This window comes from Ochotona princeps, chromosome 1, assembly GCF_030435755.1.
Source record: "Ochotona princeps isolate mOchPri1 chromosome 1, mOchPri1.hap1, whole genome shotgun sequence".
Classification (NCBI taxonomy): domain Eukaryota; kingdom Metazoa; phylum Chordata; class Mammalia; order Lagomorpha; family Ochotonidae; genus Ochotona; species Ochotona princeps.
Genome location: NC_080832.1, coordinates 86,996,399 through 87,013,955, shown reverse-complemented (window position 1 = coordinate 87,013,955; position 17,557 = coordinate 86,996,399). Strand labels below are relative to the sequence as shown.

At 35.9% G+C, this 17,557-nt stretch overlaps 1 protein-coding gene across 2 annotated transcripts in view; it reads left to right on the top strand.

Annotated features, from left to right (window-relative positions):
• The window catches only part of ADGRB3 (adhesion G protein-coupled receptor B3), a 726,224-nt gene that overhangs the window by 337,996 nt on the left and 370,671 nt on the right, over positions 1 to 17,557 (top strand). For both annotated transcript variants that reach the window (XM_004580472.4, XM_004580473.3), the window contains 2 exons: positions 3,770 to 3,838; positions 8,040 to 8,148. In XM_004580472.4, coding sequence (XP_004580529.2) covers positions 3,770 to 3,838; positions 8,040 to 8,148 — 178 coding nt within the window. The remainder of the gene's footprint in view (positions 1 to 3,769; positions 3,839 to 8,039; positions 8,149 to 17,557) is intronic.

Below are 17,557 nucleotides of genomic sequence, written 5' to 3'. Positions count from 1 at the left end.
ACATAGCATTTGGAAAACAACACAGAGCTCATGCCCCATTACACTAAGGATTAGATGGATGGGTTCTCCAGATCTGTTGTGCCACAAAGCAGGGTCATTCTGCTGCTTCTTGCTGGGATTCATCATCCCAATCTTACTATGGAGAGGCTGGTAACATTATGTAACGAATAGTCCACCCTGTCTCTTGAGGCAAAATTTAGGACCTGCACTTTAGACGCTGCCAAAGCACTTATGATTATTCTAATAACATACCTTTATTGCACTAATTTTCATAATACCCCACAAAGAAAAGTCATTATTGTACTTCTTTGACCTTTGTGCCTCACTGACATCTGGCAGAGTGCCTGTTAAATAGTACATGGCTAATAATAACTACATTGAAAATCCCTTCTAGCAGAGTGTATTCTTAAAAAGGAGAGCCTTCTGCTGAACAAATTATAGATCTTAAAGTTGGTGGTGACTCAGTTCCGTGCTCTACATATTGCTGAGACAAGAAGAAACATTAAAGGGTGATAGTAGAGCATGCCACTGGTTGTGAAACCTACATCAAAATTATGGAAGCATATTTGCCATAATATGCCTATAAATACAAATCATGCAGCCAGTCATATAAAAGATAATATAAGACAAATAAAATTATAGAGCTGTCATATATCAAGCACTTACCACGAATTATGCACTATTCCTTGAATCACCTCTAAACACCACAAGAGCTCTGCCAGGTGGTCTTTCTTATTTCTCTCTGGAAGATTAGAGAGGTAACACATAGGTGGGTAACAATTATTCAGAACTGTACAGTTAATAATCCACAAGCAGAACTTTGAATCTGGTTGGACAAGTGCAGCTTCAAACAATTCAGACTCAACTGAGGACACTCAGGTTTTCAAATCCTTGTAGATCAGAAGGATATGAACTGTTTGAAACACCACAGACACACACACACACAACCTACTGTTTGATGCATTTTATACAGACATAAGTGACTTAACCCATAAATCATCAAGATATTACCACCCTTAGTAGAACTTTAACAGGACTTTAGCAAGTAATTATTTTGATACCATCAAAGCAACTTCATACTTTGTTTAAAATTTTAGTCAGGCAGTCTCAACTATTTTGAGTCTCCTCTGCAAAATAACATGTATTGAACAATGTCAAAGAAGAATTAATATATTCAATAATTACTATGCATATTTCCAATATACATGAGGCAAGATACAGCAGAGTTAGCTCAAATAACGGCCCTGAATCGTGTGAGACAAACTGAGGTATACTGATTTGGTGACTTCATTATTTCTTTTTTTTTAAAGATTTATATATTTTTATTACAAAGTCAGATTTATAGAGAGGAGGAGAGACAGAGAGGAAGATCTTCCGTCCTGCCGATCCGGAGCCAGGGGCCAGGAACCTCCTCCAGGTCTCCCACACGGGTACAGGATCCCAAAGCATTGGGCTGTCCTCGACTGCTTTCCCAGGCCACAAGCAGGGAGCTGGATGGGAAGCGGAGCTGCCGGGATATGAACCGGCACCCATATGGGATCCTGGGGCACATTCAAGTGAGGACTTTAAGCCACTAGGCCACCAGCCGGGCCCCATTATTTCTTTATTTTAAAAGTTCTGATCTTATTAAGTATCTACTACATGTTAACTAAGCTAACGTTACGCTGCTAAACTAGAAGGAGTCAGTGTCTCAGTAGAGATCTTGTCAACATTTGAGATATTCAGGTTTAACTGTGCCCCAGTACAGCCAGCACTAGTCTATGTAATTCTGTTATCCTCAAACCAGTCAATAGATTATAAGAAAACTTTATCCATGTATTTGGCTTGAAAAATAACACAAAATGTTTCTTGGATTTTTCATTTGGTTGATTTAATGTGCATTTTAATAATTTGTGTTTTTTTCATGTCTACTTTGTAGTAATTTTAAAAACTGAACTCTAAATTTATTTTATCAAGGCATTGTATGTGTACAATGGCCTTCTTGTATAGCAAGGAGTCACTGACCAACTGTCAGTAAAACATGGTTTTTAAAATGTTTTTCGAGAAAAGGAGATGCATTTGCACAAACTGCTTCCCATTCTCTTGATGTCTCTTAGCAGCAGCATGCATTTTTCTTGAAAGCTCACAGGGATTAGGCTGCAGAGCGAGGTCATGACCTGAGCACAGCTAACTGGCATGCACAGGGATGATACCTGCATCTTTTGCCTCATTAGCACCAGGTCCCCTAATGAGTGAACCAGCCACAGGCAGTTGGGGAACTCTGAAGGTTAATTCTTTCTGCCCATAGGTAAAGTTATAGCTCAATGAACTAAGCCCTTAAAATGTTAACGCTTGAAGTACAGAATTTAACTGAAAAAAAAAAGGCCACTAGTACAAAAAGGTTAAATGAATTTTAAAAAATGTAAAAAGACTTGCAGTGTTTCCAAAGGTTGTAAAAAAAAAAAATCCACAGTTTTTTAGAGGTTATCACTCAAAACATGTTTCAGCTGTGTAATTGCCAGAACTGTTAAAATAAATAGAATAAATAGGGCAGTTAAATATAGATACTAGCAACTTGCAACCACAAGAGAAGAGGAAATGTTTTGTTTGTTTTTCATGTAAAAAAACTCAGGTGAATTTATTTGGAATTAGATAAAAATGTTTGTCTTAAAAATTACATTTGGAGGAAGAAAAATTTTGCTTATGTCCATTCTCAAAGAAATCCTGTCCTACACTAATGTATCAGTATGAAGTAATGCTACTGCCAGCATACGTACAGACTGGTGAGAATGATGGGTTCTGATAATATAACCAGGCAGTTCTTGTTCAGGTAGCCAAAGAAAAACGCCATTTTTGACATTTTTTGGGTACCAAACAACCCCAAGTCACTGCTCATCTTCATCAGGCTTCCTGGCTTTCCTCTCTCGGCTCCTGTGAGAATGCAGAGATGTGTTTCCCTGGTGAGAAAATCTCACATGTAAAATGAACACTGATTCCTTAATTGATGCTGTTTCAGTGTGCCCAGGGTGAATGAAAAGTGCCTGTCTACATGAAAAGGCTAAATACAGGTCTCTCTAATGTATTGCTAGTTGAAGATAAAGCCAGTAGGTCTGCAAGGGGTAAGGATATGCAAGATACAAGGATTGAAAACTTTAATAGAAACATTTTACGTTTCTAGTAATTCATCAGGGTTGACTTGCTGGCCAAAGTCCAAAGAGCACAGAGTAATACTTTGAAAATGCCTAAGACATATAGAGCACTTGTTATATGATGTATGCTGGGAACTTAGGACACTTCGTTAATATTTTGAATACTAGCCAGAAAGGACAGAACCATGGTTCCAGTTGAGATAATCCATCTGAGTTCTGCATTTTTTTTTTTGTAGTCAATGATCTTATTACAGTGTTCTTCAAAGCAATGCAGTAAGTAGAAACACAGACAGAAGCAATCACGGATCATAATCAACAGAATAACTTGAAGTTAGACAAATACAGATGACTTTCATTACAGAAGTGCCAGTACTTATTTGTGAGGAAAATTATACGATGTCCATATAGACCAGATTCCAGGGATTTGGGGTAGGAAATAATAATTAAGTGTCTTGCCTCTTTTTACTTTTTTGAGGATATAAATATGAAGCTGTGCAGTATGCTTGCAGAAAAGAACTCAGAGATTCCATGTTAGAGTCAGAAAGTGACAGTACAAATGCTTTTTCATGTTTATCGCGTAATTTATGTGGTTGAAAGCTTTATTCTTCTGTGTAACAAATTTTATCTAATTTAATTTACAGAACTTCTTTCAAATAGTTAGCAACCTTCTAGATGAGGAAAACAAGGAAAAATGGGAAGATGCGCAACAGGTAAGTTCAAGGTTATTTCAGAACTTAAAGTGAAAGTGGCTGAAATGGGTGTAAAAATATGAAAAATAAGTCACTTGATATTCTGAGAACATTAAATGAAATTTTAGAAGACTTCTGTCGGTGTACTTTAGTAGCTTTGAAGAAACAGGTGATCTTTTAACCTGTGAGGGGAAAAGGATGGATATCCATGCAATAATAGATATAGAACATTTTTAAACTGAACAAATTTAAGTCATTTATAGTTTTGAGATAATAGACAGTAATAGCTATGTCCTTTTCTCACAGTTTCTTTCCAGGCTACAGATTATGGGAAAAATAAGAACTACAAAAGCATATATATTAGGTGAGCTAATGGGATATGAGCAGCAAATCATTAGTGTTTGGCACATACATGTAATTTGGGTCATATCTGTATGAATGATTTATTTGAAGTTAATATTTGTAAAAGTGAACTTTCATAAAACTTTTCATATTTTGAATTTTTCTGTTGTGCCTTGTTTGTGCAGCAAGTGACCTCATTGTTCACTTGTTTTTGTTTTTGTGTTTGAAATGACTTGCATTGCCATTTGTGATATACTAACTAACATGGTTGTAAATAAGAGAAAAGGTGGATGGGGTCAAGAGAAGGGGAATAAATGTGTTTTTTGAAGAGTATATGGAAATTAAAGTTAAGCTTTAAGTATTCTACTTGACCCTTGTGAAAAAAAATCTTAAGAGAACAAAGCAATCTTGAAAAAGAATGAATATTTACAGAGTATCAGCTGAACTATCCTTTTCTCTTTATAAAGAGCTTTAAGGAGTCAAGCTTGCCCTTTATTTCTATTTTGATAGGACCTCTAAAAATAGTCCAGTGTGGGCCCACTTCATTATCAGACGCAGAATCTGTGCTCTTCAAGACCCTGAGTCTGTCTTTTCCTATTACTTTGAATTATATGTTTGTCCTTGGTTTTCATTGGGAGGACAGCCTCATTCACTCATTGTTAAGAAAATGGTGTCCTTGTTTGGCATACAGCTGCAGAGGGTAAGCACATCTTTCTAGAATGCAAAAGACTACTCATTACAGACATATTTAGAACAAACGTATAATAAGCCATTTTTTTAAAGAAGATTGAAATTATTTACTGTGATTTCCTAACTTGTAAAAATAATGAATGGTGGCAGAATTTCTCATTAATGGAAAATCTTGAATCAGTGCATAATCCATTTATTTATTTAGGAGCCTGAGTTTGTTCTATTTTTAGTTTTTAAATGTTTTCTCAATACTGATGATTCTTGATGCTATGAATAACTTTTACGTTTAAAAACCCATTTTGTAGCTTTTACTGAATGTAATGTTATTCTCTCATTCAAGTAATAAGTGAATGGAACTTCATTGGCACAAATGGTGACTTCTCAGAAATAAGTGCCATTTGCCGGCTATCAAAAATAATCTCTGTGAATCCCTCTATTTTAGAAGAGCCTCAAAAAAATCTAAATCTAAATCTGAGTTTTATGTGCACTTGGATAAATAGTTGAGTAAGATGGTGAATATTAATAAGAGAGGCTATTTCATAACTTAAAATGAAAATGGCTTAATGAGTATAAACAAGTGCAAAAAACATTACTTACTGTTCCAAGAACAAATAAGTCTTCAGAAGACTTCCAACATTATATCATAGTTGTTTTGCAAACAAAAGCACAACATTGCACAATAAACTGTCATTTCAAACGTTGTTAGTTTTTCGTAAGACCAGTCATGATGGCTCAAACTATGCTTAGATAAAGCATCCTATTTGAAAGAAAAATACTTTATTTGTACTAAAGTGAAAAAAAAACCACTATACACCACCAAGCTGGAGTTGACAATTCATTTCAATCAAAGCAAACCGTTTTGATCATGTACGATCTTTTGTATTTCATTGTTCTATAGAAAGTTCTGTGTCCCTAGAGCAGGAGTGGGCACTCTGAGGTAAATGCACCCTGATTCTCTTTTGTAAGAGCATTTCATAGTGTAGCTCACTAAAGCCATTTTTATATCATCTTTGGCATTTTTGAATTGTTCTGGCTGAGATCTCCTTCTGGAAGTAAATATTTACAGTTTCTTCCTTTACGAAGTTTCCAAGCACTGCTTAACACCATCTGACAATTTAAAAATATCTGCCAGCCTGATAACCTCTTCACAAATGTAGAGAAAAAGAAATCTCTTTTGCTGATAGGCACTAAACCATCATATCATGCATATCCTAGAAAATCCCTGAAGACAAAAAAGAAACTATGTCATTTTTAGAGCCAAATAGACAAAAACTATGATACAAATGTCTTCAAAACAGCTAATTATTGATTTTTAACTAAAAGGACTTGATAGTGCCGTTTGTCATATATGCTCCATCCAAAATTCAGTTAATATTTGGGATGACCATCTTGTTTATTTGGCTTTCTTCAAAAGAAAAACAAGTCCATGACAACCCCTTATAGTTATGATTGGAGATAATTCTGCACATTGAAATAAGACGGATGGTCTCACAAGATAAGCCCCTGTCATTCTATTCCATCCTGTGAGAGACAGTTTACATTTCAAAGGGAAACATTTCTTAATGTTCAAATTGGTAGGAGGCTGTTTAACTTTTAAAAAGTGTATAGACATATAAAAAAGAAATAGGTAGAGTTTAGAAATGATTAGCTCGCCAAAGTAAATGCTCTATAAAAAAGCAGAGAGTGGATGAGAGTAAGCTGTCTATCCTTTATAGTCAATACAGAATATTAAGTCTCATTTTTAATTTACATTCATGCTTACATTATACAAAGAAGTGCATAAGTACTCTACACAAGAACAGAAAGAAAAATGTAGTAGTAGCAAGAAGCTTTATAGTAATGGAAATCTTATGCACATCGTTTGAATCAACATGATGAATCTTCAAAATTCACAGTTAGTGACTTGAAGAATAAGAAGCAAGATTTCTTCCCCAAATCTTTGTGAAATTACAATTACCATAGTTTATGCCATGTGTTTCTAAATACAGTATCAGTTTCCCATGTTGTTAAGTGTATGTGGTTATATCAGGAACATCTAATTTCTGATTTTCAGATGGTCACAGTAAAAAGCGCTTATGAAGAAAACTGTACGTGCCTTCCTCCTGACCTGCTCAACCTTTATTTTCTTGTAGTCTACTCATTTCCAGCTCTGAATGTTTGCTTTCTGCTCACTTGCCTTTACAAACGCCAAGTGGTCAGAGCTCTCTAAAATCGACTTAATTTTTCATGCCCAGAAGTTTCAGTTGTGCTGAATGGCTGCAAGAAATGAAGCCAACTTCAAAAGACTTTCTCCTCTAATGTGCTTATAGAATTCAAATTAACTCTATAAGCTTTATGGGTTATACATGTCCAAACTCTCATGTGTCCTTTTTAGTGGCATTCACTTTCCACAAACCATGAACCAGAATCATGTTGCCTTTAAGAAAACATTCATTTGTACTGTATAAAGTGCTGTGGATGCAGGTAGCCTTGTAAGTAGGTAGATAGCTACACTGAACAAAAGGATGAACATATGATAGACAGACAAATAGATACACATGGTTTAAGACACCAGCAGGTATACTGTTTAATCTCCTTGAACTTGTGCTGATTTGTATCTAAAATAGTAGTAAGAATCTCATAGGTTTGCTTTGTATATGTACATGTTAAGTACCTCTATTCGAATTGTTGTTATAATAATTATAAAATTATTGATACATGTTAATCACCCAGTGACTTTTATAATCATTTGAAATGAATATTTATATCTACATGTGTATTCATTATATAATTGATGGAGTGAATTTAATATTCTAATGATAATAATAGTGTCGTTTTTTTCTTCTTGTGTCCCACACATAAATACTAAACTAAGTTTAAAAAGTCCCAATTCAGTACATGTATTATGTGATATTTAAATAAAGGAATGAGCCTATCAAAAAAGTAATATGCTATTTCTGTGTAGAAAATCTTTTAGATATTCACAATTTCCAAAGATTGATGGAAGATGTTAATTCATCATATCACTTCTGAAGTTCTTGCTGAATGACACCTAGTGTCATCTTCAACTATTAATTGAAAAATACAGCTGCTGCCAGTTGTTGAACTTTTCTTGTGTTACTTACATATTATTACATAAGATTTTCAAATTACACTTATATATTATTATTTTGGACTCATTGTTATAACTTAACTTTTGCTTATTTTCTAGATTTACCCAGGATCAATAGAGTTAATGCAGGTGATTGAAGATTTTATACATATTGTTGGAATGGGGATGATGGACTTTCAGAATTCATACCTAATGACTGGAAATGTAGGTAAGAAATAGGAATTTTTTTACAAAATATTTCACCAATTAAAATTTTGAAAATATCTGCACCATGCATTCCCAAATGTAATATCTTTGTAATCTCTTTAAACATATGTGAGTAAATATTTTATCAATACTTTATGTTTGATACTTTTAGGTGGAACAAATTAAGTGTGTACATTATATAAACAAGTACATACATGCATACACAACAGGCATTTATATCCATTTGCAAACATTTGTGTAAGTACGTATAGGCTTATTTGTATGGATCTACACATCTATATGTAAAACTTAATACTTTTGCCTTTTTTTAAAGATTTATTTATTTTTATTGGAAAGTCAGATATATGGAGGGAGAAGAGACAGAGAGAAAGATCTTCCGTCCAATGTTTCACTCCCCAAGTGACCGCAATGGCTGGTACTGTGCCAGTCCGTAGCCGGGATCCAGAAGCTCTTCTGGGTCTCCCAAACGGGTGCAGGGTCCCAAGGCTTTGGGCCGTCCCTGACTGCTTTCCCAGGCCACAAGCAGGGAGCGGGATGGGAAGTGGGGCCACCGGGATTAGAACCGGTGACCATATGGGATCCTGGTGCGTTCAAGGCGAGGACTTTAACCACTAGGTCAATGCGCCAGGCCCCTTTTGCTTTTTTTTTTTTTAAGATTTATTAATTTATTTGTAAGGCAGAGTTACAGAGACAGGGAAAGAGCGAGAGATAGGAATTCCATCTGCTGGTACACTCTGAGATGGCTATAATGCCAGGGCTGGGCCAGAACAAAGCCAGGAGCTTCTCCAGTTCTCCTACTTTGGTAGCCAGGACCCAAGCACTTGAAACATCTTCCCAGCTTTCCCAGTCACATTAGCAGGGAGCTGAATGGGAAGTGTGGAAGCTGGACTACAAATCATTGCCCATAACGGCTGTCAGCCTTGAAAGCCACACCTTAATCAACTCTCAACACCAGCCCCAATTACTATTTCTAGTTGCTAAATACTTATTGCTATCCAGCCTCATTTTGGATATGTATATGCCAGTGATTAAAAAAAAAAGCAAAACTACTTTTCATTGTCTTCCATACATTACTTGTGAGGGCACTGGTTCACTTTCTTCCTAGGTTTTCCATAGAAGGTTCTAGGTCTGTGCATTGTGAAACATACAAGATGCCTTGAAGGTTCAAGATGATGGTTATCACTTAGCTTAAATACCCTCCAGAACACAGCGGGCCTCAGATTCCTCAGTCTTAGGTTCTGTAATTTTAACACACATAAATTGAAAACATGTTTCTTCATTTAACTTCCTATAACCCTGCCATAGTCATAGTAAGCTAGACCCTAGTGTAGACCTGCACACACTTTGACATTGCCATGACTATCTTGAGCCAACAACTTTATCTGCCAACCAGCACATTTATCTTTATGGTTAGAAATTAGCAAGACCAAATAAATGGTTTTCTTAGCTATTATACACATTGAGTTGATAAAGATTTACAATTTTCTCATTTCTTGCAAGCTTTATCACAATGAAAATTTCCTCAACAATTTTTATTCATTAGTAATCCTCACATAAAAATTACTGACTACAGATAACAGTATACTTAAGTTTATTTTATTCCATGTTACTATTCATGAGACATAATGAAGTTAATAAAAAGTTTTAGCTTGCTGATCAGATAGACAGCTGCCTTCATGGAGAGTATTAACTAGAGAAGTGAAATTTGTACATATTTGTACATAATATAATGCTTTGTGGTTAAAGTTTTTGATGGTATATTTTACACTTGATTTCTTCTAAAGATTCTTAGGTGCTACAGGGATTTATTTGATATTAAGCTGCTTTCCAATCATGTGGTATCAGATTGTAAAATGTACTACTGGTAAACTACTGGTGAAATTATTCAATTCAATTGAGGAAAGTGTGTGTGTGATGTAATCCTTAGAAGTCTGGATACATTTTTATGCTACCTACTCCCTTCATGCAGCACAAGGTCTTACCAGGCTGATGTATTCATGCACCTTTTGAGCAGGTTTGAAGGCCAATACTTCCCCAGAGTGAGTTTGTACCTCCTTGTGCTGGTTAAGGAATGTAGTAAGCTGTTTCTGTGGGCAACAAGTGTAAAAAGGGATCAAAGGTAATACTGCTGTGAAGGATGAATCCAGACTTCAGAGAAGTTCCCAATTAAGTGTCTGTTCTTGGAGTGGTTTATCAAAGAAAGGAAATCTGCCCAAGAAAGATCACATGATGTACTGTGACTCCTAGGACACTTGAAATGAACTACTTTCCTAAAAGCTATATGTATTCCTTGATTGATGACAAATTAGGAGGGGACACTTACCAGACTGGACAATTGGTGAAGTGATTTACTAGCAAAACTTAGGAGCAAAAAAAAGAGAGGATTATTGTTTTTAGTTATTTTATGTGTTGACTAATTCTAAAGGCCTTGATAATTAAAGGTGTTATCAGAACAGAACCTGGTATTTCTTCAAGATGTGTTTGGAAAAAAAATTGTGGGACATAAAGTCACTTTCAAAGTCTGGTAAACCTAAATTTGAGTTCATTAGGGATTTAGAATAATGGTAGAATAATCCGTAGTATAGTATTGCTAGTATTGCTGGCTCTAATTATTTGGCTGGTGTCAATAATTGCAAAAATTTATTCATAATGACCTTGGTTTTGACTAACATATTCTATATTTGGAAACGTTTGGCCTTACTTTATTAATGATATTATGTTGTTTAGATTTCTCTACTTCATTTAGTATCTGAGAAACAGAAAGGGTAGCTAAGCCTGCTTTCAGGCAATTTAGTACTAAAAAAAAAAAAAAGCCAATGCCTCTTTAATTGCCTCAAATCTTGTGTCTAAGTACAGTGCAAGTGCTCAACTTTCTTCAACCTTCTTATTAGTTGTGTGGCAACAGTTGTATGCATTTTCTCAATGTGTGTTTATTAGAAAAGAAGAGTGACAAAACACAAACACATGCACATACACAGAGAACAAGGGAGAGGGAGAGAGATAGTGATCTTTCGTATACTGGTCTGTTTCTCAAATGTTCACAATCAGTGCTGGGCCAAAACCAGAAACCAGAAACTCCATCCAGGTCTTCCTGTGGTGGCAAGACTCAAATATTTGAGTTTTCATCTGTTGCCTTCCCAGGGGTGTTAGCAAGACGTTTGATCAGAGTAGACAAACTGGAGCTTGAAACAATATTCATGAAATTCATGTGCCCAACAGGAGACTTAATCCACTCTGCCTGTCTTTACATCTGTATTTTAAAAACTTATGTTTTGTTAAAAAAAATCTATACTGATTTTTTAAAGGACGTCTTATTCACTGTTGGTTTTCTTAAATCCTAGCCCAAGGACTGACTGTAGTGTAATGCCAGATTTGAAGGGGTTTTTTTTCCTAGTTAGTTGTCTTCCAAGGGCAGCAGGTGATGGCCCAGATATTCTGGTTCTTGCCACAAACTAGGGATAATGGGATGGAATTCTGAGCTCCTGTCTTCACCCTGGCCCAGCCTACAATGGTCAGACATTTAAAGAATCGACTAATTTATGAAAGTGTGCGCATTCCCTCGTGCTCTCTTTTATTCCCTCCCTCTATGCCCCCTCCCTTTCTCCCTACTTCTATGTCCATCTTGTAAGTCATAATGTAAATAAAGCTGGTTTTAGGCATTTATTTTTCCTCAACAAAAAGGAGGTTATTTTTCTTCAAACAAAAATATTGTTATTTTTGGTAAAAGATTTATTTATTTTTATTTGAAAGGAGAGAAGAGACAAGGAGGGAAAGATCTTCCATCTGTAGGATCACTGTTCAAATGGCTGCAGTGGCCAGAGCTGAACCAGTCCAAAGGCAACAGCCAGGAATGTCTTGAAAGTCTCCCATGGGGGTACAGGGTCCCAAAGACTTGGGTCATGCTCCTGTGCTACTATCCCAGGCCATAGGCAGGGAGCTGGGTGGGAAGAGTTGCAGCCAGGACACGAATTGGCACCCATATGGGATGTTGACAGTTAAAGGTGAAGATTAGCCTGTTGAGCCACGATGCAAGCCCTATTTATTCCTTTATTGCAGTAGACAGAAAAGTTAAATGATAAAAATTGCTCTTGTTATTAGGAAATACTTGCATTTTGGAGGTAATCATAGAAATGGAAGAAACTGATGCATGGTGTGGAATAAAGGACATTATTTGATACTCAGCTATGTCAGGTTCATAGTGTTTCATGATTGGAAGGCCAAGACACGTGTGGATCTCTGTTGTCTTACTAATTTGTCTAAAATTGCAAAATAGTGCTTTATTGTTTATTAAATTAACATTTTAAGCATAATTTCTGGGCCTGGCATGACAGCCTAGTGATAAACCCCTACCTTGCCTGCACTGGCATCCCATATGGATGGTATCCCAGCTGTTCCACTTCCCATCCAGCTCCCTGCTTGTGGCCTAGGAAAGCAGTTGAGAACAGCCCACAGCTTTGGGACCCTGCACCCATGTGGGAGACCTGGAAGAAGCTCCTGGCTTCAGGTCAGCTTAGCTCTGGCCATTGCAGCCATTTGGAGAGCGATTACATTCATTAAACTAAATTTGAGAAAAATCAGGGATATGTGGCATGTTGTTAGTCTATTGATTATATTTAATTAAAAGCAAAAGGAATTTATCTCTTACTGTATGAAAAGTCTTTGTTAAATAATCCATATCATTAAAGTAAATTCATTGTGTTCCAACCTACATAGAGATTGCATTCTAGTTGTAGATATAAAACAAAAGTATAAATAAATAAATTCTAGTAGTCTTTGGTATGTTCCATAACATTAGAAATTAACCCCAACAAATGTTAATTTGAGTAACAATTTAAAAAATTAGAATTAGATATTTTTAAGGTTAATTTTGGAGGATGACTGGATTACTGGAAATTCAGAAAGAAAGGGACTGCAAACAAATGGTTACTCTCCAGAGCGTTTCTTCAGCAAATATGGTAAACATATGTCAAAATTGAAATTGTATTTGGGGAATAAGTGTCTATTTTGATAAAAGTAAGTGCGTATGTATCCAAACAAATAATGGAAAAAAATTTAATTCTGTACAGAACATTGGGATTCTGGATTCTGAGGAGAACAAAGAAGCACTTGTTGGACATACAGTAGAACAGGAAAAAAGAGATTCTGTGATTTAGAAAGTGTAGAAGCACAGTTAGTCTGCCTGTAATAAGAAGGCTTTACATGATTGTGTAGCAGATAGTAGACTGAATTAGTAGTGGGAGAGTAGGGATGAAAATGTTCGCATGAATTTTGAGACTGAAGCGAGAATTGCTAAGATTTCACGACTGTTTGAGATATGGGGAGAAGTGCACTTGGCAGCATCTTTCACATGTTCATGTTTCCCTCAAGTGAAACAATAAAATGAAATCTGGAGTTTTAGTTTAGAAAATTAATCTGTAAATACTTGGTGATTAAAGTCAGAATTCTTTTTCAACTGTCAAGACAGTAATGAAAAAAGAATGACATGATGTATTGCCTAGATTAAGAACAAAAAAACCAGGGAAACTGTCATAGCAAAAATGGTTAGAAGTAGTAGTTAAAAGGAACATGAGCATATTTTCTTTAAAAAGTGGTAAAATCTAGACTGGCTTGTAACTCTAACAAGACATTTGTCAACAATTAAGGTGCAGAACATTTTTTTTTGTTGTTAGAGTTACAAGCCAGTCTAGATTATCCTAAAATCTGCCAAGATCAGTAAAATTATACTTCAACACAACAAATGGCTAAATACTAAAATGAAATAGACACGAGACAGCTGAATGGTACCTTATAGCCATTTTAAGGTATATAGCAGCCGGTCCTGTATACAAACTAAAATTGAAATGTCAATGAGCAAATCATAGGTTGTGGTTAAGAACTTGTTTTTTGTTTTTTTTTTTAACATACTGGTTACGCAAAACCATGTCAATTCCATAATGTTACAAATTGCTGTTAATGTTATATTGGGACTCTTAATTGACTGGGATGATATTCTACCAGCTCTAACTTTGGACCAGAAATGGTCTCCCCAAGAAACTGTTCAACCCATCTGGACAATAAGTAGCTGGACTCTATGTTTGGTATATGTTTGCAAGGAAAGACTCTTGATTGAATTTGAACTGTAATACTGCATCAAGGTGGAGGAATCTACCAGGGGGGAGAGGCGTGGGGAGGGGTGGGGGGATTCCCAGAGCCTATGAAACTGTCACATAATGCATAATAATTAATTTTAAAAAAAAGTAAAAAAAAAAGGGGTAAAATCGATAATTTTCTCAAAATGAATAATTATTCAACTGTCCACTAAAAAATAGAATGTAGTGTTTATCCCATGATTCATGACTCACCTGTGAGAAACTTTGTTGCTTTTCAACATAGTCAAGTGACTGACTTGACTTAACTGTGACATAGTATCAACAGGGATCTATACTTGTAACCCTTTTAGAAAATACTAGCAGGAACATTAGCAGATGCATTTCTTTTAAAATTAGCAAAATTGGCTAACAATTCATAATGTATTGTCCCATGTCGCTTTTGGAATAGCCAAGTGGAATGTCAAAGGTTAATGCAACTATGAATCAACATGAGCAAAAAAAAAAAAAAGAAGTCATTGTTTGGCCCTGCAGTTAAGACTGTAACTAAATTGGGCCCAGCGGCATGGCCTAGCGGCTAAAAGTCCTCATCTTGAACGCCCAGGGATCCCATATGGGTGCTGGTTCTAATCCTGGTGGCCCCACTTCCCATCCAGCTCCCTGCTTGTGGCCTGGGAAAGCAGTCGAGGATGGCCCAATGCTTTGGGACCCTGCACCCGCGTGGGAGACCCGGAAGAGGTTCCTGGTTCCCGGCTTTGGATGGGCGCAGCACCGGCCGTTGCGGCTCACTTGGGGAGTGAATCATTGGACGGAAGATCTTCCTCTCTGTCTCTCCTCCTCTCTGTATATCTGACTTTGTAATAAAATAAATAAATCTTAAAAAAAAAAAAAAAAGAAAGGAATCCAGCATGCAGCAGTATAAAATTAGTGTCATAAAACTAATAGGAAGGAAATAATATTTCAAAATCAATATTCTAGTTAATATAACTTGCTAATAAAGCTCAGAATATTGGAGTTAAGAAAAATGTCATGTGCTTATCAATGACATAACCTGAAAATTTTCCAGGAAAAGTACATTAAGAGTGAACATGTTCCAAATTTCAAACCTCTTGATGTGATTTCAATGGTTTACACCCTTAACGTTTTGTTTTAGTTATCTGTAAGCATTTACTTTTTAGATAAATGTCACTATACTCACTGCTGAATCACAATTATCCATAAGGGATTATTTAAATGAATTATATCCAATAGAAGGGAAGATTCATTAGGCCAGTATTATCTCTGTGGTGGGTGTTTGATGCGGCAGTTAAGGTGCATCTTGGGAGGCCTGAATCTCATGATCGAGTGCCTAGTTTTAGCTCCTGGCTTTGCTTCTGATTCCAGTTTCTTCATAATACACACTTTGTAAGCACGTGATGACTCAAATAGATGTGTCCCTGCCACTCATGTTTGAGACCAGAGTTCAACTATGGGCTCCTTCCTTCAGCCTGGCTTGCTCCTGGTGGTTGTAATATTTGGGGAGTGAACAAGTGTTGGAATATCTTTGTGTCTTCTACTTTCAAGTAAATAAAAGTAAAGGATCTCACAGTTTTAAAAAAATCCACACTTATCAGATAGCTTATTTTATTACTTTTTTAGTCTGCATCTAAGGGTAAGCACTGTGACATAGTGAGTAAAATTGCTGCGTGAGACATTAGTATCCCTTAAGGTGCTGGGCCATGTTCCAGCTGCTTCACCTGCAATCCAGCCAGCAGCTAATTACCTGTGGAAAACAGCAAGCGATGGACAAGGTGCTTGGGTCCCTACCACAAAGCTGGGAGACAGGGATGAAGCTTTGGCTCTCGACTTCTGCCTGGTGCAGTCCCAGCTGTTGTGACCATCTGGCAAGTGAACCAGCAAATGGAAAACCTTTTTCTGTGTAACTGACTTTCAAACAAATAAATACTTCTTTTTAAAAAATTGCAAATGTACAATCTATTAATTATAATTATATAAAGTTTCAAGTTTTTCTCATGTATGAACACATTTCTAGAATGTATTATTTCAGTTATTCTCTGGTAATACAATAAGGCCCATAGCTTGAAATCATTAATTTGAGAAATTTTTCTTAAATAAATATCACTGTGTATCCTTGCTTTTGAAGTATGAAATATTACACTTTCCAGAATGCAAGTTTATGTTTCATATCTTGCAGAAATTGAATTCAAATTCAATATGAATTATGGTATAATACAATTTTGACATTTCTCCATATTGCCTTTTCATTAACCTCAAAACTATGTTATATCTTATATTCCCTGGCAAAATTAATCATTTCTTTGGTGGATTATCTTGTTATTCAATTGAGAATCTGATTTTTCACTCTGATGTTGTAATTATAAAGATGAAATTACTTCTTCTAATCTCTTTTCTGCTTCTGTCACTGCTGAGTTAAATGGTTCTTACACCTTAGTCACTTGATTAACTTCCTTTGTTTAAAAAAGAAGACACTTGAGCTGACACCACTCCCTAAAAATACACAATGTGTAATCATTGTTGTTTATTTGTGGCACGTGACGTCAATTTAGTTAGCTAGACTTGAGTCTAACAGTGTTAGATTCTACTTGTGCCTCTAGCTCAGAATTGATCTTGCCAGACAGCTGAAGCAAGTTTTTTTTTTTCACTAAGAAAACAGAAATGCCTGTTTCCTTGTGGTATTAATGTATCCATTTCCTTGAGAAAGCAAATAGTGGGATATGAAATAATATACTGTTATTACTACTGTTATTTCTGTTTGGAGGAGTTTACTACTGTTCTCTTACTCCAAATGAATATTGGAGGGTGGGGAAACATAAAGGAAGCTTTACAGAAAGACTGTATAGCACCTTTCAAGGGGACAGCTGAAATGAGCAATTGGGCAATAGGAATAGGTTCTGTATCAATTCATTTTTGTATCTATAATGACATATTTGAGGCAGGTTAAATTTATAAAGAAAAGTGTTTCCTTTTGATTCATGATTTTATATCAAGGTCTAAATAACGTGACATAGTCTTTCGAGAGGGTCTCCCTTGACTACCTCACATCCTGTTCAGAGCATGCATATCCATCTCTGTCTGTGTAAACTCTTTTTTCCTCCTTATAAATTAAGCAAAATTGAACCTCGTTGGCTTCCACTTTAAAGACTGATACTTGTGTAATCACTTTTTAAAAGCCTCATCTGTAAAGATCACACATAGACTATTTCACCCTCTTAGTGATGTTCACATAATACTTTGGTGATTCAATTCCTGTGTGAGTTTGGCCAGGCAAATAATATTCAAACCATAGAACATTCTCTTCCATTT